The following is a 27789-nucleotide window of genomic DNA, read 5'->3' as shown; positions in this document are numbered from 1 at the left end:
TTGCGCGCGGACGGACATATCCCCATGTACATGTATTCCGGATCCGCCCACTTCTCGAATTGGTTAGCAGTCTATCCTCAGTTATTTCGCAAATTAGCCAGAATCTGAAGCCAGATATCATTAAAATGGCAGCTTCCTTTGTAGATACCACGATTCGTGACAATAAGGTGAGCTCTCAACTATTATTACAGATATTTATTTGATATAAATGAAGAATAATAAATGTTCGAATTGCACTGCCCACTTCCGCGTTTACAGCAGCAGATCGGGCAATCATCCCCCCGGTCATCCCCGCCCTGCCCGGCGTTGCCTATGTCAAGTGAGCCAACAATAAGCCAGCCAACAGCAAGCCAGCCAACAGTTCCAGCCAACAATATCGCGATATAAGATAGATCAGATACAGGATTTTGCGCAAGAAGAGAAGCGTGCATTCTTGTAGAAATCAAACAAACGGGGTCAGGGCTACACGGGCCTAATCACTAGTGGCAGGCCATAGATATTCATTCGAGCCAACCCATTGCCATTTTTTTTAATTTTGATATGGCTGATTGACAAAGTGTATGCATATGATTTTCCATCTAACACTGATTCTATTTTTGGTAATTACTGAACTTCCTTTTCCCAAATTGGGAAGAAATATCACCAATTTTGGACTGTATTTTGACTGGCGGAAGGATTAGGGCTATTTTGCTGTTTGAGGTGATGAATCTGCTCCCCCCGACGCTGTCTTCAAACACGCCAATTTATTTTTAAAATGAGCCAGTCGAAGGACCCTTTTCTGGTCAGATATGGATTGCCAGATATATATCCTATCCACTGGTAGTAAACATTCGACCCCCGAATTTCATCCTTATTTTTTATGAATTTTTTGAAGTGCCAATTTAACACACGAGTCTATGGGGAATGAATTAGGCCTGTGAGACCTCACGTGGGGTTTCCCTTCTTTCAATTTGTAAAGAAAAACAACGGGCTAGTGCTTTAGTTTTAGTAGTCCACACCCCTATATACTCGATGTTTTTTCGTATATTGAGGAGTAAATTTCAACTAAAAGTCCTCTTTATAAAATACAATTGGAAGATTGCTCCTGAAATATATTTTGGGTGTGTGTAGGGGGGTTTCCCTTCTTTCAATTTGTAAAGAAAAACAACGGGCTAGTGCTTTAGTTTTAGTAGCCCACACCCCTATATACTCGATGTTTTTTCGTATATTGAGGAGTAAATTTCAACCAAAAGTCCTCTTTATAAAATACAATTGGAAGATTGCTCCTGAAATATATTTTGGGTGTGTGTAGGGGGGTTTCCCTTCTTTCAATTTGTAAAGAAAAACAACGGGCTAGTGCTTTAGTTTTAGTAGCCCACACCCCTATATACTCGATGTTTTTTCGTATATTGAGGAGTAAATTTCAACCAAAAGTCCTCTTTATAAAATACAATTGGAAGATTGCTCCTGAAATATATTTTGGGTGTGTGTAGGGGGGTTTCCCTTCTTTCAATTTGTAAAGAAAAACAACGGGCTAGTGCTTTAGTTTTAGTAGCCCACACCCCTATATACTCGATGTTTTTTCGTATATTGAGGAGTAAATTTCAACCAAAAATCCTCTTTATAAAATACAATTGGAAGATTGCTCCTGAAATATATTTTGGGTGTGTGTAGGGGGGTTTCCCTTCTTTCAATTTGTAAAGAAAAACAACGGGCTAGTGCTTTAGTTTTAGTAGCCCACACCCCTATATACTCGATGTTTTTTCGTATATTGAGGAGTAAATTTCAACCAAAAGTCCTCTTTATAAAATACAATTGGAAGATTGCTCCTGAAATATATTTTGGGTGTGTGTAGGGGGGTTTCCCTTCTTTCAATTTGTAAAGAAAAACAACGGGCTAGTGCTTTAGTTTTAGTAGCCCACACCCCTATATACTCGATGTTTTTTCGTATATTGAGGAGTAAATTTCAACCAAAAATCCTCTTTATAAAATACAATTGGAAGATTGCTCCTGAAATATATTTTGGGTGTGTGTAGGGGGGTTTCCCTTCTTTCAATTTGTAAAGAAAAACAACGGGCTAGTGCTTTAGTTTTAGTAGCCCACACCCCTATATACTCGATGTTTTTTCGTATATTGAGGAGTAAATTTCAACCAAAAGTCCTCTTTATAAAATACAATTGGAAGATTGCTCCTGAAATATATTTTGGGTGTGTGTAGGGGGGTTTCCCTTCTTTCAATTTGTAAAGAAAAACAACGGGCTAGTGCTTTAGTTTTAGTAGCCCACACCCCTATATACTCGATGTTTTTTCGTATATTGAGGAGTAAATTTCAACCAAAAGTCCTCTTTATAAAATACAATTGGAAGATTGCTCCTGAAATATATTTTGGGTGTGTGTAGGGGGGTTTCCCTTCTTTCAATTTGTAAAGAAAAACAACGGGCTAGTGCTTTAGTTTTAGTAGCCCACACCCCTATATACTCGATGTTTTTTCGTATATTGAGGAGTAAATTTCAACCAAAAGTCCTCTTTATAAAATACAATTGGAAGATTGCTCCTGAAATATATTTTGGGTGTGTGTAGGGGGGTTTCCCTTCTTTCAATTTGTAAAGAAAAACAACGGGCTAGTGCTTTAGTTTTAGTAGCCCACACCCCTATATACTCGATGTTTTTTCGTATATTGAGGAGTAAATTTCAACCAAAAGTCCTCTTTATAAAATACAATTGGAAGATTGCTCCTGAAATATATTTTGGGTGTGTGTAGGGGGGTTTCCCTTCTTTCAATTTGTAAAGAAAAACAACGGGCTAGTGCTTTAGTTTTAGTAGCCCACACCCCTATATACTCGATGTTTTTTCGTATATTGAGGAGTAAATTTCAACCAAAAATCCTCTTTATAAAATACAATTGGAAGATTGCTCCTGAAATATATTTTGGGTGTGTGTAGGGGGGTTTCCCTTCTTTCAATTTGTAAAGAAAAACAACGGGCTAGTGCTTTAGTTTTAGTAGCCCACACCCCTATATACTCGATGTTTTTTCGTATATTGAGGAGTAAATTTCAACCAAAAGTCCTCTTTATAAAATACAATTGGAAGATTGCTCCTGAAATATATTTTGGGTGTGTGTAGGGGGGTTTCCCTTCTTTCAATTTGTAAAGAAAAACAACGGGCTAGTGCTTTAGTTTTAGTAGCCCACACCCCTATATACTCGATGTTTTTTCGTATATTGAGGAGTAAATTTCAACCAAAAGTCCTCTTTATAAAATACAATTGGAAGATTGCTCCTGAAATATATTTTGGGTGTGTGTAGGGGGGTTTCCCTTCTTTCAATTTGTAAAGAAAAACAACGGGCTAGTGCTTTAGTTTTAGTAGCCCACACCCCTATATACTCGATGTTTTTTCGTATATTGAGGAGTAAATTTCAACCAAAAGTCCTCTTTATAAAATACAATTGGAAGATTGCTCCTGAAATATATTTTGGGTGTGTGTAGGGGGGTTTCCCTTCTTTCAATTTGTAAAGAAAAACAACGGGCTAGTGCTTTAGTTTTAGTAGCCCACACCCCTATATACTCGATGTTTTTTCGTATATTGAGGAGTAAATTTCAACCAAAAGTCCTCTTTATAAAATACAATTGGAAGATTGCTCCTGAAATATATTTTGGGTGTGTGTAGGGGGGTTTCCCTTCTTTCAATTTGTAAAGAAAAACAACGGGCTAGTGCTTTAGTTTTAGTAGCCCACACCCCTATATACTCGATGTTTTTTCGTATATTGAGGAGTAAATTTCAACCAAAAGTCCTCTTTATAAAATACAATTGGAAGATTGCTCCTGAAATATATTTTGGGTGTGTGTAGGGGGGTTTCCCTTCTTTCAATTTGTAAAGAAAAACAACGGGCTAGTGCTTTAGTTTTAGTAGCCCACACCCCTATATACTCGATGTTTTTTCGTATATTGAGGAGTAAATTTCAACCAAAAGTCCTCTTTATAAAATACAATTGGAAGATTGCTCCTGAAATATATTTTGGGTGTGTGTAGGGGGGTTTCCCTTCTTTCAATTTGTAAAGAAAAACAACGGGCTAGTGCTTTAGTTTTAGTAGCCCACACCCCTATATACTCGATGTTTTTTCGTATATTGAGGAGTAAATTTCAACCAAAAGTCCTCTTTATAAAATACAATTGGAAGATTGCTCCTGAAATATATTTTGGGTGTGTGTAGGGGGGTTTCCCTTCTTTCAATTTGTAAAGAAAAACAACGGGCTAGTGCTTTAGTTTTAGTAGCCCACACCCCTATATACTCGATGTTTTTTCGTATATTGAGGAGTAAATTTCAACCAAAAGTCCTCTTTATAAAATACAATTGGAAGATTGCTCCTGAAATATATTTTGGGTGTGTGTAGGGGGGTTTCCCTTCTTTCAATTTGTAAAGAAAAACAACGGGCTAGTGCTTTAGTTTTAGTAGCCCACACCCCTATATACTCGATGTTTTTTCGTATATTGAGGAGTAAATTTCAACCAAAAGTCCTCTTTATAAAATACAATTGGAAGATTGCTCCTGAAATATATTTTGGGTGTGTGTAGGGGGGTTTCCCTTCTTTCAATTTGTAAAGAAAAACAACGGGCTAGTGCTTTAGTTTTAGTAGCCCACACCCCTATATACTCGATGTTTTTTCGTATATTGAGGAGTAAATTTCAACCAAAAGTCCTCTTTATAAAATACAATTGGAAGATTGCTCCTGAAATATATTTTGGGTGTGTGTAGGGGGGTTTCCCTTCTTTCAATTTGTAAAGAAAAACAACGGGCTAGTGCTTTAGTTTTAGTAGCCCACACCCCTATATACTCGATGTTTTTTCGTATATTGAGGAGTAAATTTCAACCAAAAGTCCTCTTTATAAAATACAATTGGAAGATTGCTCCTGAAATATATTTTGGGTGTGTGTAGGGGGGTTTCCCTTCTTTCAATTTGTAAAGAAAAACAACGGGCTAGTGCTTTAGTTTTAGTAGCCCACACCCCTATATACTCGATGTTTTTTCGTATATTGAGGAGTAAATTTCAACCAAAAGTCCTCTTTATAAAATACAATTGGAAGATTGCTCCTGAAATATATTTTGGGTGTGTGTAGGGGGGTTTCCCTTCTTTCAATTTGTAAAGAAAAACAACGGGCTAGTGCTTTAGTTTTAGTAGCCCACACCCCTATATACTCGATGTTTTTTCGTATATTGAGGAGTAAATTTCAACCAAAAGTCCTCTTTATAAAATACAATTGGAAGATTGCTCCTGAAATATATTTTGGGTGTGTGTAGGGGGGTTTCCCTTCTTTCAATTTGTAAAGAAAAACAACGGGCTAGTGCTTTAGTTTTAGTAGCCCACACCCCTATATACTCGATGTTTTTTCGTATATTGAGGAGTAAATTTCAACCAAAAGTCCTCTTTATAAAATACAATTGGAAGATTGCTCCTGAAATATATTTTGGGTGTGTGTAGGGGGGTTTCCCTTCTTTCAATTTGTAAAGAAAAACAACGGGCTAGTGCTTTAGTTTTAGTAGCCCACACCCCTATATACTCGATGTTTTTTCGTATATTGAGGAGTAAATTTCAACCAAAAGTCCTCTTTATAAAATACAATTGGAAGATTGCTCCTGAAATATATTTTGGGTGTGTGTAGGGGGGTTTCCCTTCTTTCAATTTGTAAAGAAAAACAACGGGCTAGTGCTTTAGTTTTAGTAGCCCACACCCCTATATACTCGATGTTTTTTCGTATATTGAGGAGTAAATTTCAACCAAAAGTCCTCTTTATAAAATACAATTGGAAGATTGCTCCTGAAATATATTTTGGGTGTGTGTAGGGGGGTTTCCCTTCTTTCAATTTGTAAAGAAAAACAACGGGCTAGTGCTTTAGTTTTAGTAGCCCACACCCCTATATACTCGATGTTTTTTCGTATATTGAGGAGTAAATTTCAACCAAAAGTCCTCTTTATAAAATACAATTGGAAGATTGCTCCTGAAATATATTTTGGGTGTGTGTAGGGGGGTTTCCCTTCTTTCAATTTGTAAAGAAAAACAACGGGCTAGTGCTTTAGTTTTAGTAGCCCACACCCCTATATACTCGATGTTTTTTCGTATATTGAGGAGTAAATTTCAACCAAAAGTCCTCTTTATAAAATACAATTGGAAGATTGCTCCTGAAATATATTTTGGGTGTGTGTAGGGGGGTTTCCCTTCTTTCAATTTGTAAAGAAAAACAACGGGCTAGTGCTTTAGTTTTAGTAGCCCACACCCCTATATACTCGATGTTTTTTCGTATATTGAGGAGTAAATTTCAACCAAAAGTCCTCTTTATAAAATACAATTGGAAGATTGCTCCTGAAATATATTTTGGGTGTGTGTAGGGGGGTTTCCCTTCTTTCAATTTGTAAAGAAAAACAACGGGCTAGTGCTTTAGTTTTAGTAGCCCACACCCCTATATACTCGATGTTTTTTCGTATATTGAGGAGTAAATTTCAACCAAAAGTCCTCTTTATAAAATACAATTGGAAGATTGCTCCTGAAATATATTTTGGGTGTGTGTAGGGGGGTTTCCCTTCTTTCAATTTGTAAAGAAAAACAACGGGCTAGTGCTTTAGTTTTAGTAGCCCACACCCCTATATACTCGATGTTTTTTCGTATATTGAGGAGTAAATTTCAACCAAAAGTCCTCTTTATAAAATACAATTGGAAGATTGCTCCTGAAATATATTTTGGGTGTGTGTAGGGGGGTTTCCCTTCTTTCAATTTGTAAAGAAAAACAACGGGCTAGTGCTTTAGTTTTAGTAGCCCACACCCCTATATACTCGATGTTTTTTCGTATATTGAGGAGTAAATTTCAACCAAAAGTCCTCTTTATAAAATACAATTGGAAGATTGCTCCTGAAATATATTTTGGGTGTGTGTAGGGGGGTTTCCCTTCTTTCAATTTGTAAAGAAAAACAACGGGCTAGTGCTTTAGTTTTAGTAGCCCACACCCCTATATACTCGATGTTTTTTCGTATATTGAGGAGTAAATTTCAACCAAAAGTCCTCTTTATAAAATACAATTGGAAGATTGCTCCTGAAATATATTTTGGGTGTGTGTAGGGGGGTTTCCCTTCTTTCAATTTGTAAAGAAAAACAACGGGCTAGTGCTTTAGTTTTAGTAGCCCACACCCCTATATACTCGATGTTTTTTCGTATATTGAGGAGTAAATTTCAACCAAAAGTCCTCTTTATAAAATACAATTGGAAGATTGCTCCTGAAATATATTTTGGGTGTGTGTAGGGGGGTTTCCCTTCTTTCAATTTGTAAAGAAAAACAACGGGCTAGTGCTTTAGTTTTAGTAGCCCACACCCCTATATACTCGATGTTTTTTCGTATATTGAGGAGTAAATTTCAACCAAAAGTCCTCTTTATAAAATACAATTGGAAGATTGCTCCTGAAATATATTTTGGGTGTGTGTAGGGGGGTTTCCCTTCTTTCAATTTGTAAAGAAAAACAACGGGCTAGTGCTTTAGTTTTAGTAGCCCACACCCCTATATACTCGATGTTTTTTCGTATATTGAGGAGTAAATTTCAACCAAAAGTCCTCTTTATAAAATACAATTGGAAGATTGCTCCTGAAATATATTTTGGGTGTGTGTAGGGGGGTTTCCCTTCTTTCAATTTGTAAAGAAAAACAACGGGCTAGTGCTTTAGTTTTAGTAGCCCACACCCCTATATACTCGATGTTTTTTCGTATATTGAGGAGTAAATTTCAACCAAAAGTCCTCTTTATAAAATACAATTGGAAGATTGCTCCTGAAATATATTTTGGGTGTGTGTAGGGGGGTTTCCCTTCTTTCAATTTGTAAAGAAAAACAACGGGCTAGTGCTTTAGTTTTAGTAGCCCACACCCCTATATACTCGATGTTTTTTCGTATATTGAGGAGTAAATTTCAACCAAAAGTCCTCTTTATAAAATACAATTGGAAGATTGCTCCTGAAATATATTTTGGGTGTGTGTAGGGGGGTTTCCCTTCTTTCAATTTGTAAAGAAAAACAACGGGCTAGTGCTTTAGTTTTAGTAGCCCACACCCCTATATACTCGATGTTTTTTCGTATATTGAGGAGTAAATTTCAACCAAAAGTCCTCTTTATAAAATACAATTGGAAGATTGCTCCTGAAATATATTTTGGGTGTGTGTAGGGGGGTTTCCCTTCTTTCAATTTGTAAAGAAAAACAACGGGCTAGTGCTTTAGTTTTAGTAGCCCACACCCCTATATACTCGATGTTTTTTCGTATATTGAGGAGTAAATTTCAACCAAAAATCCTCTTTATAAAATACAATTGGAAGATTGCTCCTGAAATATATTTTGGGTGTGTGTAGGGGGGTTTCCCTTCTTTCAATTTGTAAAGAAAAACAACGGGCTAGTGCTTTAGTTTTAGTAGCCCACACCCCTATATACTCGATGTTTTTTCGTATATTGAGGAGTAAATTTCAACTAAAAGTCCTCTTTATAAAATACAATTGGAAGATTGCTCCTGAAATATATTTTGGGTGTGTGTAGGGGGGTTTCCCTTCTTTCAATTTGTAAAGAAAAACAACGGGCTAGTGCTTTAGTTTTAGTAGCCCACACCCCTATATACTCGATGTTTTTTCGTATATTGAGGAGTAAATTTCAACCAAAAGTCCTCTTTTTAAAATACAATTGGAAGATTGCTCCTGAAATATATTTTGGGTGTGTGTAGGGGGGTTTCCCTTCTTTCAATTTGTAAAGAAAAACAACGGGCTAGTGCTTTAGTTTTAGTAGCCCACACCCCTATATACTCGATGTTTTTTCGTATATTGAGGAGTAAATTTCAACCAAAAGTCCTCTTTATAAAATACAATTGGAAGATTGCTCCTGAAATATATTTTGGGTGTGTGTAGGGGGGTTTCCCTTCTTTCAATTTGTAAAGAAAAACAACGGGCTAGTGCTTTAGTTTTAGTAGCCCACACCCCTATATACTCGATGTTTTTTCGTATATTGAGGAGTAAATTTCAACCAAAAGTCCTCTTTATAAAATACAATTGGAAGATTGCTCCTGAAATATATTTTGGGTGTTTGTAGGGGGGTTTCCCTTCTTTCAATTTGTAAAGAAAAACAACGGGCTAGTGCTTTAGTTTTAGTAGCCCACACCCCTATATACTCGATGTTTTTTCGTATATTGAGGAGTAAATTTCAACCAAAAGTCCTCTTTATAAAATACAATTGGAAGATTGCTCCTGAAATATATTTTGGGTGTGTGTAGGGGGGTTTCCCTTCTTTCAATTTGTAAAGAAAAACATCGGGCTAGTGCTTTAGTTTTAGTAGCCCACACCCCTATATACTCGATGTTTTTTCGTATATTGAGGAGTAAATTTCAACCAAAAATCCTCTTTATAAAATACAATTGGAAGATTGCTCCTGAAATATATTTTGGGTGTGTGTAGGGGGGTTTCCCTTCTTTCAATTTGTAAAGAAAAACAACGGGCTAGTGCTTTAGTTTTAGTAGTCCACACCCCTATATACTCGATGTTTTTTCGTATATTGAGGAGTAAATTTCAACTAAAAGTCCTCTTTATAAAATACAATTGGAAGATTGCTCCTGAAATATATTTTGGGTGTGTGTAGGGGGGTTTCCCTTCTTTCAATTTGTAAAGAAAAACAACGGGCTAGTGCTTTAGTTTTAGTAGCCCACACCCCTATATACTCGATGTTTTTTCGTATATTGAGGAGTAAATTTCAACCAAAAATCCTCTTTATAAAATACAATTGGAAGATTGCTCCTGAAATATATTTTGGGTGTGTGTAGGGGGGTTTCCCTTCTTTCAATTTGTAAAGAAAAACAACGGGCTAGTGCTTTAGTTTTAGTAGTCCACACCCCTATATACTCGATGTTTTTTCGTATATTGAGGAGTAAATTTCAACTAAAAGTCCTCTTTATAAAATACAATTGGAAGATTGCTCCTGAAATATATTTTGGGTGTGTGTAGGGGGGTTTCCCTTCTTTCAATTTGTAAAGAAAAACAACGGGCTAGTGCTTTAGTTTTAGTAGCCCACACCCCTATATACTCGATGTTTTTTCGTATATTGAGGAGTAAATTTCAACCAAAAGTCCTCTTTATAAAATACAATTGGAAGATTGCTCCTGAAATATATTTTGGGTGTGTGTAGGGGGGTTTCCCTTCTTTCAATTTGTAAAGAAAAACAACGGGCTAGTGCTTTAGTTTTAGTAGCCCACACCCCTATATACTCGATGTTTTTTCGTATATTGAGGAGTAAATTTCAACCAAAAGTCCTCTTTATAAAATACAATTGGAAGATTGCTCCTGAAATATATTTTGGGTGTGTGTAGGGGGGTTTCCCTTCTTTCAATTTGTAAAGAAAAACAACGGGCTAGTGCTTTAGTTTTAGTAGCCCACACCCCTATATACTCGATGTTTTTTCGTATATTGAGGAGTAAATTTCAACCAAAAATCCTCTTTATAAAATACAATTGGAAGATTGCTCCTGAAATATATTTTGGGTGTGTGTAGGGGGGTTTCCCTTCTTTCAATTTGTAAAGAAAAACAACGGGCTAGTGCTTTAGTTTTAGTAGCCCACACCCCTATATACTCGATGTTTTTTCGTATATTGAGGAGTAAATTTCAACTAAAAGTCCTCTTTATAAAATACAATTGGAAGATTGCTCCTGAAATATATTTTGGGTGTGTGTAGGGGGGTTTCCCTTCTTTCAATTTGTAAAGAAAAACAACGGGCTAGTGCTTTAGTTTTAGTAGCCCACACCCCTATATACTCGATGTTTTTTCGTATATTGAGGAGTAAATTTCAACCAAAAGTCCTCTTTTTAAAATACAATTGGAAGATTGCTCCTGAAATATATTTTGGGTGTGTGTAGGGGGGTTTCCCTTCTTTCAATTTGTAAAGAAAAACAACGGGCTAGTGCTTTAGTTTTAGTAGCCCACACCCCTATATACTCGATGTTTTTTCGTATATTGAGGAGTAAATTTCAACCAAAAATCCTCTTTATAAAATACAATTGGAAGATTGCTCCTGAAATATATTTTGGGTGTGTGTAGGGGGGTTTCCCTTCTTTCAATTTGTAAAGAAAAACAACGGGCTAGTGCTTTAGTTTTAGTAGCCCACACCCCTATATACTCGATGTTTTTTCGTATATTGAGGAGTAAATTTCAACCAAAAGTCCTCTTTATAAAATACAATTGGAAGATTGCTCCTGAAATATATTTTGGGTGTGTGTAGGGGGGTTTCCCTTCTTTCAATTTGTAAAGAAAAACAACGGGCTAGTGCTTTAGTTTTAGTAGCCCACACCCCTATATACTCGATGTTTTTTCGTATATTGAGGAGTAAATTTCAACCAAAAGTCCTCTTTATAAAATACAATTGGAAGATTGCTCCTGAAATATATTTTGGGTGTGTGTAGGGGGGTTTCCCTTCTTTCAATTTGTAAACAAAAACAACGGGCTAGTGCTTTAGTTTTAGTACCCCGCACCCCTATATATACTCTATGTTTCTTCCGTATATTGAAGAGTAATCTAGAATGAATTTTCTTTCTGATAAAGATTGATTGGAAGATTGCTCCTAAATCAAATTTCGGGTGTGTGAAGGGGAGTTTCCCTTCTTTCAATTTGTAAACAAAAGCAAATAGTTAGTGCTTTACTTTTATTAGCCCATTACAGACGTTTAGCGAAAAATGTCAAGGCTTATTAAGCTCCCCCCTCCTCCTCGGGCTAGATAGGGTTAAGGGGGCTACGGCCTTCTCCACCATTAACCCCACTTATTTTTGTTTTGAAGCAAGATAATACGCGAAAAAGAGCATTGTGAAACAGAAATATAATTCGCACTGTATAGGCTTTTTAAGTGGTGTATAATGCAAATTAACTTTCAATACCCAAGAAATTTTCTCGCTTGGTCACTTGTTTCTATAGCTGTTATTCTGACTCTCTTTTGTTATCAACACTGGCGTACAGATGGAGAGGGGGATGGCTTTTGTGGGCTGGAGCCCTCATAAATTCCAACCATTTTTTTTTTCAATTCCCTCGAAGTTATATACAAAAAAATATGAATTTATATATATGTATATATGTCCGTGTGAGGGTGTGTCAGTGTGATGGTGTGTGTTTATGTGTGTGTGTGTACGCGCACTTGCCACTTGTTAATACAAACGTATTGAAGGAATTAGGGAACTCGCTCCACATACCCGAAATTTCTTTATGGATCAATCTTCCCAGGAGGGTGGGATCACTATTTTTTTTTAACTTTAGGACTAGCCCCTTGTTTGTAAGTTCCCTAGATTGCAAATATGTGAAACCCCCTACAAACAACTGAAAGCTCTACCAGGAGCAATCTTTCTATTTGCTTTCAACAGGCAATCTTTTTCCATTATATCATTCTCAATATTTTTAAAACATCGAGTATATTATAGGAGTGCGGGCAACTAAACAAATCAGCCCTAGCCCTTCTTAGTATCCAAAAATTGAAATGAGGTTTCATAAACTTCCTACAAACAACCGAATGGTCTTCTAGGAGCTATATTTCCGTTTGCTATCAGGAGGTTTTTTAATTTTATTTAATCCCCAATTACTGTCAACACTAAAATAAGGACAAAACAAGGATATAAATAATATATAGGAGTGTGGGCTACTGAAATGTAGGCACTAACCCCCCCCCCCCTTTATAAACGAATTGACAGAAGGGAAACTCCCCTCCACAAACACCCGAAATTTCTTTCAGGGGCAATCTTCACTTTTGCTTTTCAGTCAAGAATACTTTCATTTGTATTCACCCCTCAATAGTAAAAAAGAAATACTTTTTAAAAGGGCACAAATAATAAGAGAGGGCCAGTGAACCTTATCAAAGGACAAGCCCCTTCATTCTATCAATACAGTGCGTATCAATAAAAACTGGACAGTTTTGAAAAGTCTATCAAAAATTCTTTTCAAATTATGATGTCTATATTTTGATGTTTATAGATGCTCTGAAACCTTATATTTTAAATGCAATTTTAAGAAATAAATTTTGTTCATGCTTGAACGAACACGAGATTTGTCAAGGGTTCAAAAATAGGTTTGTGCAGAAATGAGAGGAAACAAAATATATGGTCATTAGACTTCCTGCTAAGCAGTAAACTTCCTCTTAACATTTTCATTAGTTTTGCCATTGTTTTTAAAATTATGTTTCAAAATTCACTCACAAACTTATTTAGTTACTTAAAAAAAAAATTATTTTTTAGGATTGCATATTTAATAATTGATAAAAGTCAACCCAAGAAATGCCTAATTGCATTTTTTTTTGGCCTCAATTAGAGGATTTTATTTACAACAAAACAACATAACACATTATGAAAATGAGCATACATGACATTACAGGAAATTTCAGAAATTAAAACAAAAATTTACATAATAATGTAATTGTGCAATAATCTTACGTAATCTTTAACATAAATTTAAAAAAACATTAAATGGAAACATGAAATTCACAGTGTTTCAAATATATTCCATAATCTCTTTGGGTAGATGAACATATCTTTTCCTGTACCGAGGTTTCATTTCTATTCTTCTTTCTATTTCTCTTAAAAATATGAATTTCAGATCCAGTTTAATTTGACCAGTAAAATTATTACTGGTCCAGCAAAAATTGTACTGGCCCAGTTTAATTTGACCAGTAAAATTATTACTGGTCCAGCAAAAATTGTACTGGTCCAGTTTAATTTGACCAGTAAAATTATTACTGGTCCAGCAAAAATTGTACTGGTCCAGTTTAATTTGACCAGTAAAATTATTACTGGTCCAGCAAAAATTGTGCTGGCCCAGTTTAATTTGACCAGTAAAATTATTACTGGTCCAGCAAAAATTGTACTGGTCCAGTTTAATTTGACCAGTAAAATTATTACTGGTCCAGCAAAAATTGTACTGGTCCAGTATAATTTGACCAGTAAAATTACTGGTCCACCACAATTTGTACTGGTCCAGTTCAATTGGACCAGTAAAATTATTACTGGTCCAGTTAGTTTGACCAGTATATTTGTTACTGGTCCAGTTAAAATTATACTGGTCCAGTTAAATTTGACCATCAAAAAATTACTGGTCCAGCTTATAGCAGACCAGTATATTTTGTTCCAATTTCCAGAGTTACCAATTAAATTTTACTGGTGTAACTGGTCCAGCCTTACTGGTTTTTCCTTCTGGGATTGCCTTTCTTTTCGTTTCCACTCATGTTTCTTAAAACGATGACTTTGTGAATGCACCAAAGTGCGATAGTCAGAAGTAAAACTAATTTTTCGTCTACTTCATGTTTAAACAAAATTTTAATGATTGATTTCTAAATCTTTATGAAATATCTGCTGGATTATTTTTTTCAAAAATTCAAAGAATGGTTTGTTCAAATCACAAGAAATGAAAGCGTGATGAATATCTTCCTCTACTTCACAACGAGAACAGATGTTATCATTTACCAAACCCCTAATTGTTAATTGTTAGTTGTTAATAGGGTGAATTTGCTGTACTTTATTCAAATCATTATAATTGTGTGTTAGATAGGATATTAAATTATCAATTCTAACAGAAAAGGATTTATCTGCTTGTTGCATAAAATAAAATGGTTTGAATTGATTACAAGCTCTCAAATTCCTAATTACAAATTGGGTCATTCTTGGTTGACAAAAAATGTTAGTATGAAAGAATATTCATTGCTAAAAAAATAATTTATTGAAATGAAAACGTAAAGTAAATATACAGCTTTGTACGTGACATTTGCGACCAAAATCTGAAAACTATGGCAAAAATAATCTGCTGATTGGCAAGAAGTCTTATAACCATACACTTCATTTCCTACCACTTAGCGCAATCCTATATTTGAACCCCCGACAAAACCATCTCGTGTGCACTCAAGCATGAACAAATAAAAAAAAAAAACATTTTGAATTTGATCGATAAGATTTCAGAGCATCTATGAACATCAAAATATAGACATCATAATTCAAAAGGGTATTTTGATAGACGTTTCATAACTGTCCCGTTTTTATTGATACGCACTGTAAAATTGAAAAAAAAGGGTCACCCCCTTCAAAAATACGATAGCTTTCTTCATTTATCAGGAACTTTTTTTTTTACATACTCCTCAATATTCTTAAAACTGGAGTATATAGAAGTGTGGGCTACTAAAACTAAAGTACTAGCCCTTTCTTTTTGTTTACAAATTGAGAGATATTAACCCCCCCCCCCTCCACAAACCCAAAATATGTTTCAGGAGCAATCTTCCAATTGTATTTTATAAAGAGGACTTATAGTTCAAATTTACTCCTCAATATATATAAAAACGTGGAATATATAGGAATGTATATGAGTGTGGGCTACTAAAACGAAGGCACAAGCCCCTTGTTTTTCTTTACAAATTGAAAGAAGGGAAACCCCCCTCCACACACCCAAAATATATTTCAGGAGCAATCTTCCAATTGTATTTTATAAAGAGGACTTTTAGTTGAAATTTACTCCTCAATATACGAAAACACACAGAGTATATAGGGGTGTGGGCTACTAAAATTAAAGCACTAGCCCGTTGTTTTTCTTTACAAATTAAAAGAAGGGAAACCCCCTTACACACACCCAAAATAAATTTCAGGAGCAATCTTCCAATTGTATTTTATAAAGAGGACTTTTAGTTCAAATTTACTCCTCAATATATATAAAAACGTGGAATATATAGGAGTGTATATGAGTGTGGGCTACTAAATCGAAGGCACAAGCCCCTTGTTTTTCTTTACAAATTGAAAGAAGGGAAACCCCCCTACACACACCCAAAATATATTTCAGGAGCAATCTTCAAATTGTATTTTATAAAGAGGGCTTTTAGTTGAAATTTACTCCTCAATATATATAAAAATGTGGCATATAGGAATGTATATGAGTGTGGGCTACTAAAACGAAGGCACTAGCCCCTTGTTTTTCTTTACGAATTGAAAGAAAGGAAACCCCCCTCCACACACCAAAAATATATTTCAGGAGCAATCTTCCAATTGTATTTTATAAAGAGGACTTTTAGTTCAAATTTACTCCTCAATACACGAAAAAACATAGAGTATATAGGGGTAAGGGCTACTAAAACTAAAGCACTAGCCCGTTGTTTTTCTTTACAAATTGAAAGAAGGGAAACCCCCCTCCACACACCCAAAATATATTTCAGGAGCAATCTTCCAATTGTATTTTATAAAGAGGACTTTTAGTTCAAATTTACTCCTCAATACACGAAAAAACATAGAGTATATCGGGGTAAGGGCTACTAAAACTAAAGGACTAGCCCGTTGTTTTTCTTTACAAATTGAAAGAAGGGAAACCCCCCTCCACACACCCAAAATATATTTCAGGAGCAATTTTCCAATTGTATTTTATAAAGAGGACTTTTAGTTCAAATTTACTCCTCAATATATATAAAAACGTGGAATATATAGGAATGTATATGAGTGTGGGCTACAAAAACTAAGGCACTAGCCCGTTGTTTTTCTTTACAAATTGAAAGAAGGGAAACCCCCCTCCACACACCCAAAATATATTTCAGGAGCAATCTTCCAATTGTATTTTATAAAGAGGACTTTTAGTTCAAATTTACTCCTCAATATACGAAAAAACCTAGAGTATATAGAGGTGTGGGCTACTAAAACTAAAGCACTAGCCCCTTGTTTTTCTTTACAAATTGAAAGAAGGGAAACCCCCCTACACACACCCAAAATATATTTCAGGAGCAATCTTCCAATTGTATTTTATAAAGAGGACTTTTAGTTCAAATTTACTCCTCAATATATATAAAAACGTGGAATATATAGAAATGTATATGAGTGTGGGCTACTAAAACGAAGGCACTAGCCCCTTGTTTTTCTTTACGAATTGAAAGAAAGGAAACCCCCCTCCACACACCAAAAATATATTTCAGGAGCAATCTTCCAATTGTATTTTATAAAGAGGACTTTTAGTTCAAATTTACTCCTCAATACACGAAAAAACATAGAGTATATCGGGGTAAGGGCTACTAAAACTAAAGGACTAGCCCGTTGTTTTTCTTTACAAATTGAAAGAAGGGAAACCCCCCTCCACACACCCAAAATATATTTCAGGAGCAATTTTCCAATTGTATTTTATAAAGAGGACTTTTAGTTCAAATTTACTCCTCAATATATATAAAAACGTGGAATATATAGGAATGTATATGAGTGTGGGCTACAAAAACTAAGGCACTAGCCCGTTGTTTTTCTTTACAAATTGAAAGAAGGGAAACCCCCCTCCACACACCCAAAATATATTTCAGGAGCAATCTTCCAATTGTATTTTATAAAGAGGACTTTTAGTTCAAATTTACTCCTCAATATACGAAAAAACCTAGAGTATATAGAGGTGTGGGCTACTAAAACTAAAGCACTAGCCCCTTGTTTTTCTTTACAAATTGAAAGAAGGGAAACCCCCCTACACACACCCAAAATATATTTCAGGAGCAATCTTCCAATTGTATTTTATAAAGAGGACTTTTAGTTGAAATTTACTCCTCAATATATATAAAAACGTGGAATATATAGGAATGTAGATGAGTGTGGGCTACTAAAACGAAGGCACTAGCCCCTTGTTTTTCTTTACAAATTGAAAGAAGGGAAACCCCCCTCCACACTACAAAAATATATTTCAGGAGCAATCTTCCAATTGTATTTTATAAAGAGGACTTTTAGTTCAAATTTACTCCTCAATATATATAAAAACGTGGAATATATAGGAATGTATATGAGTGTGGGCTACAAAAACTAAGGCACTAGCCCGTTGTTTTTCTTTACAAATTGAAAGAAGGGAAACCCCCCTCCACACACCCAAAATATATTTCAGGAGCAATCTTCCAATTGTATTTTATAAAGAGGACTTTTAGTTCAAATTTACTCCTCAATATACGAAAAAACCTAGAGTATATAGAGGTGTGGGCTACTAAAACTAAAGCACTAGCCCCTTGTTTTTCTTTACAAATTGAAAGAAGGGAAACCCCCCTACACACACCCAAAATATATTTCAGGAGCAATCTTCCAATTGTATTTTATAAAGAGGACTTTTAGTTGAAATTTACTCCTCAATATATATAAAAACGTGGAATATATAGGAATGTATATGAGTGTGGGCTACTAAAACGAAGGCACTAGCCCCTTGTTTTTCTTTACAAATTGAAAGAAGGGAAACCCCCCTCCACACTACAAAAATATATTTCAGGAGCAATCTTCCAATTGTATTTTATAAAGAGGACTTTTAGTTGAAATTTACTCCTCAATACACGAAAATACATAGAGTGTATAGGGGTGTGGGCTACTAAAACTAAAGCACTAGCCCGTTGTTTTTCTTTACAAATTGAAAGAAGGGAAACCCCCCTCCACACTACAAAAATATATTTCAGGAGCAATCTTCCAATTGTATTTTATAAAGAGGACTTTTAGTTCAAATTTACTCCTCAATATATATAAAAACGTGGAATATATAGGAATGTATATGAGTGTGGGCTACAAAAACTTTGGCACTAGCCCGTTGTTTTTCTTTACAAATTGAAAGAAGGGAAACCCCCCTCCACACACCCAAAATATATTTCAGGAGCAATCTTCCAATTGTATTTTATAAAGAGACTTTTAGTTCAAATTTACTCCTCAATATACGAAAAAACCTAGAGTATATAGAGGTGTGGGCTACTAAAACTAAAGCACTAGCCCCTTGTTTTTCTTTACAAATTGAAAGAAGGGAAACCCCCCTACACACACCCAAAATATATTTCAGGAGCAATCTTCCAATTGTATTTTATAAAGAGGACTTTTAGTTGAAATTTACTCCTCAATATATATAAAAACGTGGAATATATAGGAATGTAGATGAGTGTGGGCTACTAAAACGAAGGCACTAGCCCCTTGTTTTTCTTTACAAATTGAAAGAAGGGAAACCCCCCTCCACACTACAAAAATATATTTCAGGAGCAATCTTCCAATTGTATTTTATAAAGAGGACTTTTAGTTCAAATTTACTCCTCAATATATATAAAAACGTGGAATATATAGGAATGTATATGAGTGTGGGCTACAAAAACTAAGGCACTAGCCCGTTGTTTTTCTTTACAAATTGAAAGAAGGGAAACCCCCCTCCACACACCCAAAATATATTTCAGGAGCAATCTTCCAATTGTATTTTATAAAGAGGACTTTTAGTTCAAATTTACTCCTCAATATACGAAAAAACCTAGAGTATATAGAGGTGTGGGCTACTAAAACTAAAGCACTAGCCCCTTGTTTTTCTTTACAAATTGAAAGAAGGGAAACCCCCCTACACACACCCAAAATATATTTCAGGAGCAATCTTCCAATTGTATTTTATAAAGAGGACTTTTAGTTGAAATTTACTCCTCAATATATATAAAAACGTGGAATATATAGGAATGTATATGAGTGTGGGCTACTAAAACGAAGGCACAAGCCCCTTGTTTTTCTTTACAAATTGAAAGAAGGGAAACCCCCCTCCACACTACAAAAATATATTTCAGGAGCAATCTTCCAATTGTATTTTATAAAGAGGACTTTTAGTTGAAATTTACTCCTCAATACACGAAAATACATAAAGTGTATAGGGGTGTGGGCTACTAAAACTAAAGCACTAGCCCGTTGTTTTTCTTTACAAATTGAAAGAAGGGAAATCCCCCTCCACACACCCAAAATATATTTCAGGAGCATTCTTCCAATTGTATTTTATAAAGAGGACTTTTAGTTCAAATTTACTCCTCAATATATATAAAAACGTGGAATATATAGGAGTATATAAGGGTGTGGGCTACTAAAATTAAAGCACTAGCCCGTTGTGTTTCTTTACGAATTGAAAGAAGGGAAACCCCCCTACACACACCCAAAATAAATTTCAGGAGCAATCTTCCAATTGTATTTTATAAAGAGGACTTTTAGTTCAAATTTACTCCTCAATATATATAAAAATTAGGAATATATAGGAGTGTATATGAGTGTGGGCTACTAAAACGAAGGCACAAGCCCCTTGTTTTTCTTTACAAATTGAAAGAAGGGAAACCCCCCTCCACACACCCAAAATATATTTCAGGAGCAATCTTCCAATTGTATTTTATAAAGAGGACTTTTAGTTGAAATTTACTCCTCAATATACGAAAACACACAGAGTATATAGGGGTGTGGGCTACTAAAATTAAAGCACTAGCCCGTTGTTTTTCTTTACAAATTAAAAGAAGGGAAACCCCCTTACACACACCCAAAATAAATTTCAGGAGCAATCTTCCAATTGTATTTTATAAAGAGGACTTTTAGTTCAAATTTACTCCTCAATATATATAAAAACGAGGAATATATAGGAGTGTATATGAGTGTGGGCTACTAAAACGAAGGCACTAGCCCGTTGTTTTTCTTTACAAATTGAAAGAAGGGAAACCCCCCTCCACACACCCAAAATATATTTCAGGAGCAATCTTCCAATTGTATTTTATAAAGAGGACTTTTAGTTCAAATTTACTCCTCAATATACGAAAAAACCTAGAGTATATAGAGGTGTGGGCTACTAAAACTAAAGCACTAGCCCCTTGTTTTTCTTTACAAATTGAAAGAAGGGAAACCCCCCTACACACACCCAAAATATATTTCAGGAGCAATCTTCCAATTGTATTTTATAAAGAGGACTTTTAGTTGAAATTTACTCCTCAATATATATAAAAACGTGGAATATATAGGAATGTATATGAGTGTGGGCTACTAAAACGAAGGCACAAGCCCCTTGTTTTTCTTTACAAATTGAAAGAAGGGAAACCCCCCTCCACACTACAAAAATATATTTCAGGAGCAATCTTCCAATTGTATTTTATAAAGAGGACTTTTAGTTGAAATTTACTCCTCAATACACGAAAATACATAAAGTGTATAGGGGTGTGGGCTACTAAAACTAAAGCACTAGCCCGTTGTTTTTCTTTACAAATTGAAAGAAGGGAAATCCCCCTCCACACACCCAAAATATATTTCAGGAGCAATCTTCCAATTGTATTTTATAAAGAGGACTTTTAGTTCAAATTTACTCCTCAATATATATAAAAACGTGGAATATATAGGAGTATATAAGGGTGTGGGCTACTAAAATTAAAGCACTAGCCCGTTGTGTTTCTTTACGAATTGAAAGAAGGGAAACCCCCCTACACACACCCAAAATAAATTTCAGGAGCAATCTTCCAATTGTATTTTATAAAGAGGACTTTTAGTTCAAATTTACTCCTCAATATATATAAAAATTAGGAATATATAGGAGTGTATATGAGTGTGGGCTACTAAAACGAAGGCACAAGCCCCTTGTTTTTCTTTACAAATTGAAAGAAGGGAAACCCCCCTCCACACACCCAAAATATATTTCAGGAGCAATCTTCCAATTGTATTTTATAAAGAGGACTTTTAGTTGAAATTTACTCCTCAATATACGAAAACACACAGAGTATATAGGGGTGTGGGCTACTAAAATTAAAGCACTAGCCCGTTGTTTTTCTTTACAAATTAAAAGAAGGGAAACCCCCTTACACACACCCAAAATAAATTTCAGGAGCAATCTTCCAATTGTATTTTATAAAGAGGACTTTTAGTTCAAATTTACTCCTCAATATATATAAAAACGAGGAATATATAGGAGTGTATATGAGTGTGGGCTACTAAAACGAAGGCACAAGCCCCTTGTTTTTCTTTACAAATTGAAAGAAGGGAAACCCCCCTACACACACCCAAAATAAATTTCAGGAGCAATCTTCCAATTGTATTTTATAAAGAGGACTTTTAGTTGAAATTTACTCCTCAATATACGAAAAACATAGAGTATATAGGGGTGTGGGCTACTAAAATTAAAGCACTAGCCCGTTGTTTTTCTTTACAAATCGAAAGAAGGGAAACCCCCCTACACACACCCAAAATATATTTCAGGAGCAATCTTCCAATTGTATTTTATAAAGAGGACTTTTAGTTGAAATTTACTCCTCAATATACGAAAACACATAGAGTATATAGGGGTGTGGGCTACTAAAATTAAAGCACTAGCTAGTTGTTTTTCTTTACAAATTGAAAGAAGGGAAACCCCCTACACACACCCAAAATATATTTCAGGAGCAATCTTCCAATTGTATTTTATAAAGAGGACTTTTAGTTCAAATTTACTCCTCAATATATATAAAAACGAGGAATATATAGGAGTGTATATGAGTGTGGGCTACTAAAACGAAGGCACAAGCCCCTTGTTTTTCTTTACAAATTGAAAGAAGGGAAACCCCCCCTACACACACCCAAAATAAATTTCAGGAGCAATCTTCCAATTGTATTTTATAAAGAGGACTTTTAGTTGAAATTTACTCCTCAATATACGAAAAACATAGAGTATATAGGGGTGTGGGCTACTAAAATTAAAGCACTAGCCCGTTGTTTTTCTTTACAAATCGAAAGAAGGGAAACCCCCCTACACACACCCAAAATATATTTCAGGAGCAATCTTCCAATTGTATTTTATAAAGAGGACTTTTAGTTGAAATTTACTCCTCAATATACGAAAACACATAGAGTATATAGGGGTGTGGGCTACTAAAATTAAAGCACTAGCTAGTTGTTTTTCTTTACAAATTGAAAGAAGGGAAACCCCCCTACACACACCCAAAATAAATTTCAGGAGCAATCTTCCAATTGTATTTTATAAAGAGGACTTTTAGTTGAAATTTACTCCTCAATATACGAAAACACATAGAGTATATAGGGGTGTGGGCTACTAAAATTTAAGCACTAGCCCGTTGTTTTTCTTTACAAATTGAAAGAAGGGAAACCCCACCTGACCCCGTTTGTTTGATTTGTACAAGAATGCACGCTTCTCTTCCTGCGCAAAATCCTGTATCTGATCTATCTTACATCGCGATATTGTTGGCTGGAACTGTTGGCTGGCTTGCTGTTGGCTAGCTTATTGTTGGCTGACTCTACTCCGGCCCCGGCGTTGTTAAAACGGATTTGCCGCTGGCTTGGACAATGGACAATTAATGCATAAAATGATTGCAATATTGGGTTAACTTTATGTCAAAACTTACTTCAGATTTTTTAAGAATACGATAAAAACTCATATTGATTACTTTTATTGGATAAATTTATCAATTCAACATTTATTTTCATAGACTGAGACATAGTCATAGACATAGTCAGTATAGCCATACTTAGGCCTACTGTGTGTGTGAGAACTTGTGATCACAATAAATTACCTTCATATTTCTGTCTTGTTTATAACCCCAGGCCATCTGAATCATGGAATGGGCTGAAATTTTCAGGATATAATTTCTTCTAAGGGCTAGACCCTATTCTAAAAAAAAAAAAAACATAGCATCTAGGCCTATTACTATTCAGATGGGGGTTCAATATGCCAAAGTTGAATTCAAATCTAGCTGCTGAAAAATGCTGAATTTGGATTCTAACATTTGTCTGAAAAAAACATTCAATGACCACTACCCTTTTGTACTATTGGAATGTTGGATGAATGCTTGAGTATAATTTACATCAATGACCCTTATGGTTTTAGACTGACCAAACTGTTTACTTTTGAATCTCCCAATTACTGGTGGCAGCAGTGGGATTAGACCGCTGGCAGCCGTCTGTTTTAAGGATTTTTTAAACATTTAAAAAACTTTTTGTGGTGAGTGGAGCAAACGGAGTTCAGCGGAACAACCGATATAACAGAGACCGAAGCTTTTGGTCTATGTTGGGATATGCTCTAAATCTTCATCTCTGATATATTTTGGCAGAACTTTGTACCTTGATCAGATAAATAACAGAAGATTAGCTTCATCAGATGCAGCAAAGCGATAGCAGTCTTCTATCTATAATTGGGCTGTTGGGCAAGAATCATACGTCTAGGATATTGACAAATATAAGGCAAAGCGGAGGTATAGTCCTAACGCTAAAAGAACACTCAATATCTGCCATCAATTGTCCTAGTTGTAAGCATCTGGTTGAAGCTCTACGCTACACTCAAATTGACATGGGTTAAAGGGGAATCCAACCCAAGTAAAAACTTGTTTTTATAAGAAAAAGAAAAATCAGACAAGTTGATAGGTGAAAGTTTGAACAATATTGGACAAACAACAAGAAAGTTATGAATTTTTAAAAGTTGTAAATATTGGTAATCACTATACTCATGGAGACTTCAAATTGGCCGCATATGGGATGTCATAGTGATGTAAGGCAAGGACTACTCTTTCATGTACTCCAATACATATTATGGCTAAAATTTCATTTTTCCCAAAAGTTTTATTTCAAATTATATTTTTATTTCATGAGGACATAAAACAATATACTACCTGGGTTATATTTAGATTACTGCCCCGGGGGGGATGGGTACTTACAGGAGAAAACCACAAATCCCTGATAATAAAGTACATGGCCTATGGGAAAGTTGTCCTTGCCCCTTGTCATAATTTACTTACCTAGTTGCCAATTTGAAATCTACATACTATTAGTGATCTCAATTTTAAAGCAGCTGTAACTTTCTTATTGCTTGTCCGATTTCTTTCAAACTTTCACCATTCTGTTTAAATTATTTTTCTCCTTCCCAACACAATATTTTATGGCCAAGGCTGGATTCCCCTTTAAAAAATTTTCAGATATAAATTGATAACAATGTTTGTTCTGTTGATATGTGACCTGACAACAATGAATTGAGACAATCAGACAAAGAAAACAGATAATCGACTTCGCCTATATTTGTTTTTTGTTTTTTATTCATTACATGTAGGTAGTGGTGTTTTCCAAGACTTATTGTCCATTCTGCACGATGGCAAAGACAGCCCTCGAAAATGCTGGCCTTCAGAATTACAAGTTAATCGAGTTGGATGAGAATGATAATTGCGATGAAATTCAGGATTATCTGTTAAACTTGACAGGAGCTAGATCGGTAAGCATTCTACTAGGCAGTGCTGTAGGTGGGCAGGAATGGAATTGACCATAATTGATATCTAAAAATGATGAAAAGGAGGGAGGAACAGATTTAAAGGAATATGGGAAAGAGATGGTTTTTGTCTGACACCAAACTGTATTTTTATTAAAAATTACATAATGCTAGATATTTGAAGGATATTGCATGCTCAATTGCTCATTCTTGTGATATTTTTTTTGTCAAGCATCTATAGTTTAATATGATTAATATTGTGAAGGTGTTCAGGTAGATATTAAAAAAAAAAAAATGGCACATGTAGAGGAAAGGAATAAATAAATGTAAAATGGAAGGGATCCGCTTTCTTTCTGCCCATGAATGTATCTTCTTATTCTCCTATTATGTTACAATTGTTAGCTTGACATCAGACAAAGAAACAGGCAAATAACTTTCAATAGCCATAGAATTACAGTAAACACTGAACATGTATAAATATCCTTATTTACCCTTGGTAGCCACGTCAACTCTAATGAACTGCATGGCTCTGGGAATCAGGGGTGACTGCACGTGTTATTCTCAATTGGCATCACCCCCTGGAATTCTGCTAGGTGTTTCAACATGGACAAATGTAAACAAAATGACCTACATTTTGTAGCGAAATTTTTTTTTGCTTGTCAAATTTACATCGGCATCCCCTGTAAAAAAATAATTCACAGGACCCTCATGAACTGTTCTCACAGCAGTCTTTGGTATGACTTGGTCATTGATAGAACCCATGGCCTGTCGTTTTATGAGGCGGGCACTTTACCACTGAGCTACCATAACCTTTTTATGTACTTACATAACCACATGGATGTATTTTTTATACTGTAGGTTCCACGTGTGTTCATTGGAGGTAAATGCATTGGAGGTGGCTCTGAAACTAAAGCCTTGCAGAATGAAGGAAAACTAACCAAAATGCTTCAAGACAATGGTGCTCTGTAAAGCACATGAGGTTGCTGAGACAAAGTTCCAGAGTCCACCTTTCTCTTCTGTTGTGCGTTGTTGTGCAACATTTGAACTTGTAGAGTTACATTTAGGTATTAAATAAGAAAATCATTTTTTGTACCCACCTATTATAATTAATCATGAAAATGATATTCTATTTGCTTGTTCATTATTGTTTGTTATAATGAGCTTTGTCAAGTGTTATCATCCTCATGTATGCATACACTTTAAAACACATTATGTTTTCAACACATATAAATGTATTTGGGAGCCAGCCTTTGCCATAATCAAAGACTAGAGAAGTCTTAAATATTAACTATAAAATTGGTGAAGGACCCTACTCATTGGTCAATACTATGAAATATAATTTCAAGTTAATTTGTAGTCCAAGTTTGAACTAACTTACTTAAATGTCAAACATTGTTTACTCTGTTTTATGTTAACTTTGCCCCATTGGCCCATTTTCATGTTTTGTTTTGAGTGCTCGATAATAAAGAGATTGTTTTGAGTGCTCGATAATAAACAGAAGAGCAGATCAGCTCTTCAAATTGTTTTTAGAAAAATGCCAGTGCTGTTCTCTGAGGCATTAGAGAGGGAGTAGGGGAAATTGACTGAGTATTTGATGTGCCTTTTTTTTTAAAGAATATCATAATTAAACTTGGCATGCAACACAATATTGTACGAGCAAAAAAGACCCATATTGTAAGCACCCGTGCATACTCTACACTTTTTTTTTACAGACTGTTTTTATTGCATTGTATCACATTCACAGAATGAAAGAAACTGTTGATAATTTACAGGTAATCTATTTTATCACACATATATGCACAAAGCTAATGTACCTTTTTTTCATGCAATTCATGTCATGTAAATGTGGTATTATCCTATAAAATACAAATCATGAAAATAATAGATTTTAGGAAATTATTGGAAATTTAGCAATCATTGTATCTTGAATGAAAGGAAAGGGTTCTAATACATATGTGCTATAAGAATTTTTAAACATCAGCCTATGTTTTGTGGAAATGCTTTACAGTTAGTATTGACCAATATGCACCTTACGGCATCCTCAAGAATTTACTTTTCCAAGAGAAATCATAATATGAACTGGATTTTCATTTTTATGAATTCACAGACAGAAAGTTTCAAATCTAATTATCTGCACCTCATTGAGAAAATTGAAAGCATACATTAGCTATGAAAAGTGTATGGTGTATTGTATCATTTTTCTCATTACTGTTTTTTATTCCGAAGTGTTTCAGATTTGTCAAAGAAAGTACTTTCAATTATGTCCGTCGTAGTGTTCAACATAAACGTTTATAACAAGTGAAGTACGTGTATCATTCTCACTTGGTACTCATGTGCATACATATACACTGACATACTTAATTTTTGGGGGAAATTATTGTGGTATTGAAAAAAAATTATGTCTTCAACCATTCTTATTAGTTCATGTACAAAGCAAATTTACAAAAATGCCTGTGCAATACATTTCACTATGCATATTTATTGTTCTACAGTACACTATAACTGATGGCCATTATTTTGGAAATCATGTTATCTGTGTGTTAATTCTTAACATTGACACACCTTTATTGGTCATCAAAATGTAATATCTAAAATTTTTGTTTTTGTAAATTGAGTATATGTTAAGGGTGGTAGCCTGCTTATTGTGCAATTGACAGTCTCATTCTTTCCATTTTTGATAAATTTCCAAATCAAGTGCCTATTATGATTGTTATGTGACTTATGTCAATAATGTAAGATTTCTGTATATCAAATGTGGTTATGCATTTATATTTCTAAATTTAACACAACATTCAAGGGTACTTGTTATATTTCTTGTCTAATAACTTAATAAAATCCAA

General features: G+C 34.9%; 1 protein-coding gene across 1 annotated transcript; it reads left to right on the top strand.

Annotated features, from left to right (window-relative positions):
* The first annotated feature begins 125 nt into the window (after window positions 1-125).
* On the top strand, window positions 126-27788 carry LOC129262568 (uncharacterized). Its single transcript, XM_054900700.2, has 3 exons — window positions 126-167; window positions 24797-24955; window positions 25808-27788. The coding sequence occupies exons 1-3, from the start codon at window positions 126-128 to the stop codon at window positions 25916-25918; spliced, it is 312 nt and encodes a 103-aa protein (XP_054756675.1). The 3' UTR covers window positions 25919-27788.
* Window position 27789: the final 1 nt, after the last annotated feature.

This window comes from Lytechinus pictus, chromosome 5 (assembly GCF_037042905.1).
Source record: "Lytechinus pictus isolate F3 Inbred chromosome 5, Lp3.0, whole genome shotgun sequence".
NCBI lineage: Eukaryota > Metazoa > Echinodermata > Echinoidea > Temnopleuroida > Toxopneustidae > Lytechinus > Lytechinus pictus.
This window is presented reverse-complemented; position numbering and strand designations above follow the sequence as displayed.

Excerpts from the sequence above, each read along its gene's own strand:
- LOC129262568 (XM_054900700.2), top strand. The coding sequence starts at position 126 with ATGGCAGCTTCCTTTGTAGATACCACGATTCGTGACAATAAG. Across the intron at positions 168-24,796 it reads CCACGATTCGTGACAATAAG|GTAGTGGTGTTTTCCAAGAC; the intron begins GTGAGCTCTCAA and ends CATTACATGTAG. Across the intron at positions 24,956-25,807 it reads ACTTGACAGGAGCTAGATCG|GTTCCACGTGTGTTCATTGG; the intron begins GTAAGCATTCTA and ends TTTATACTGTAG.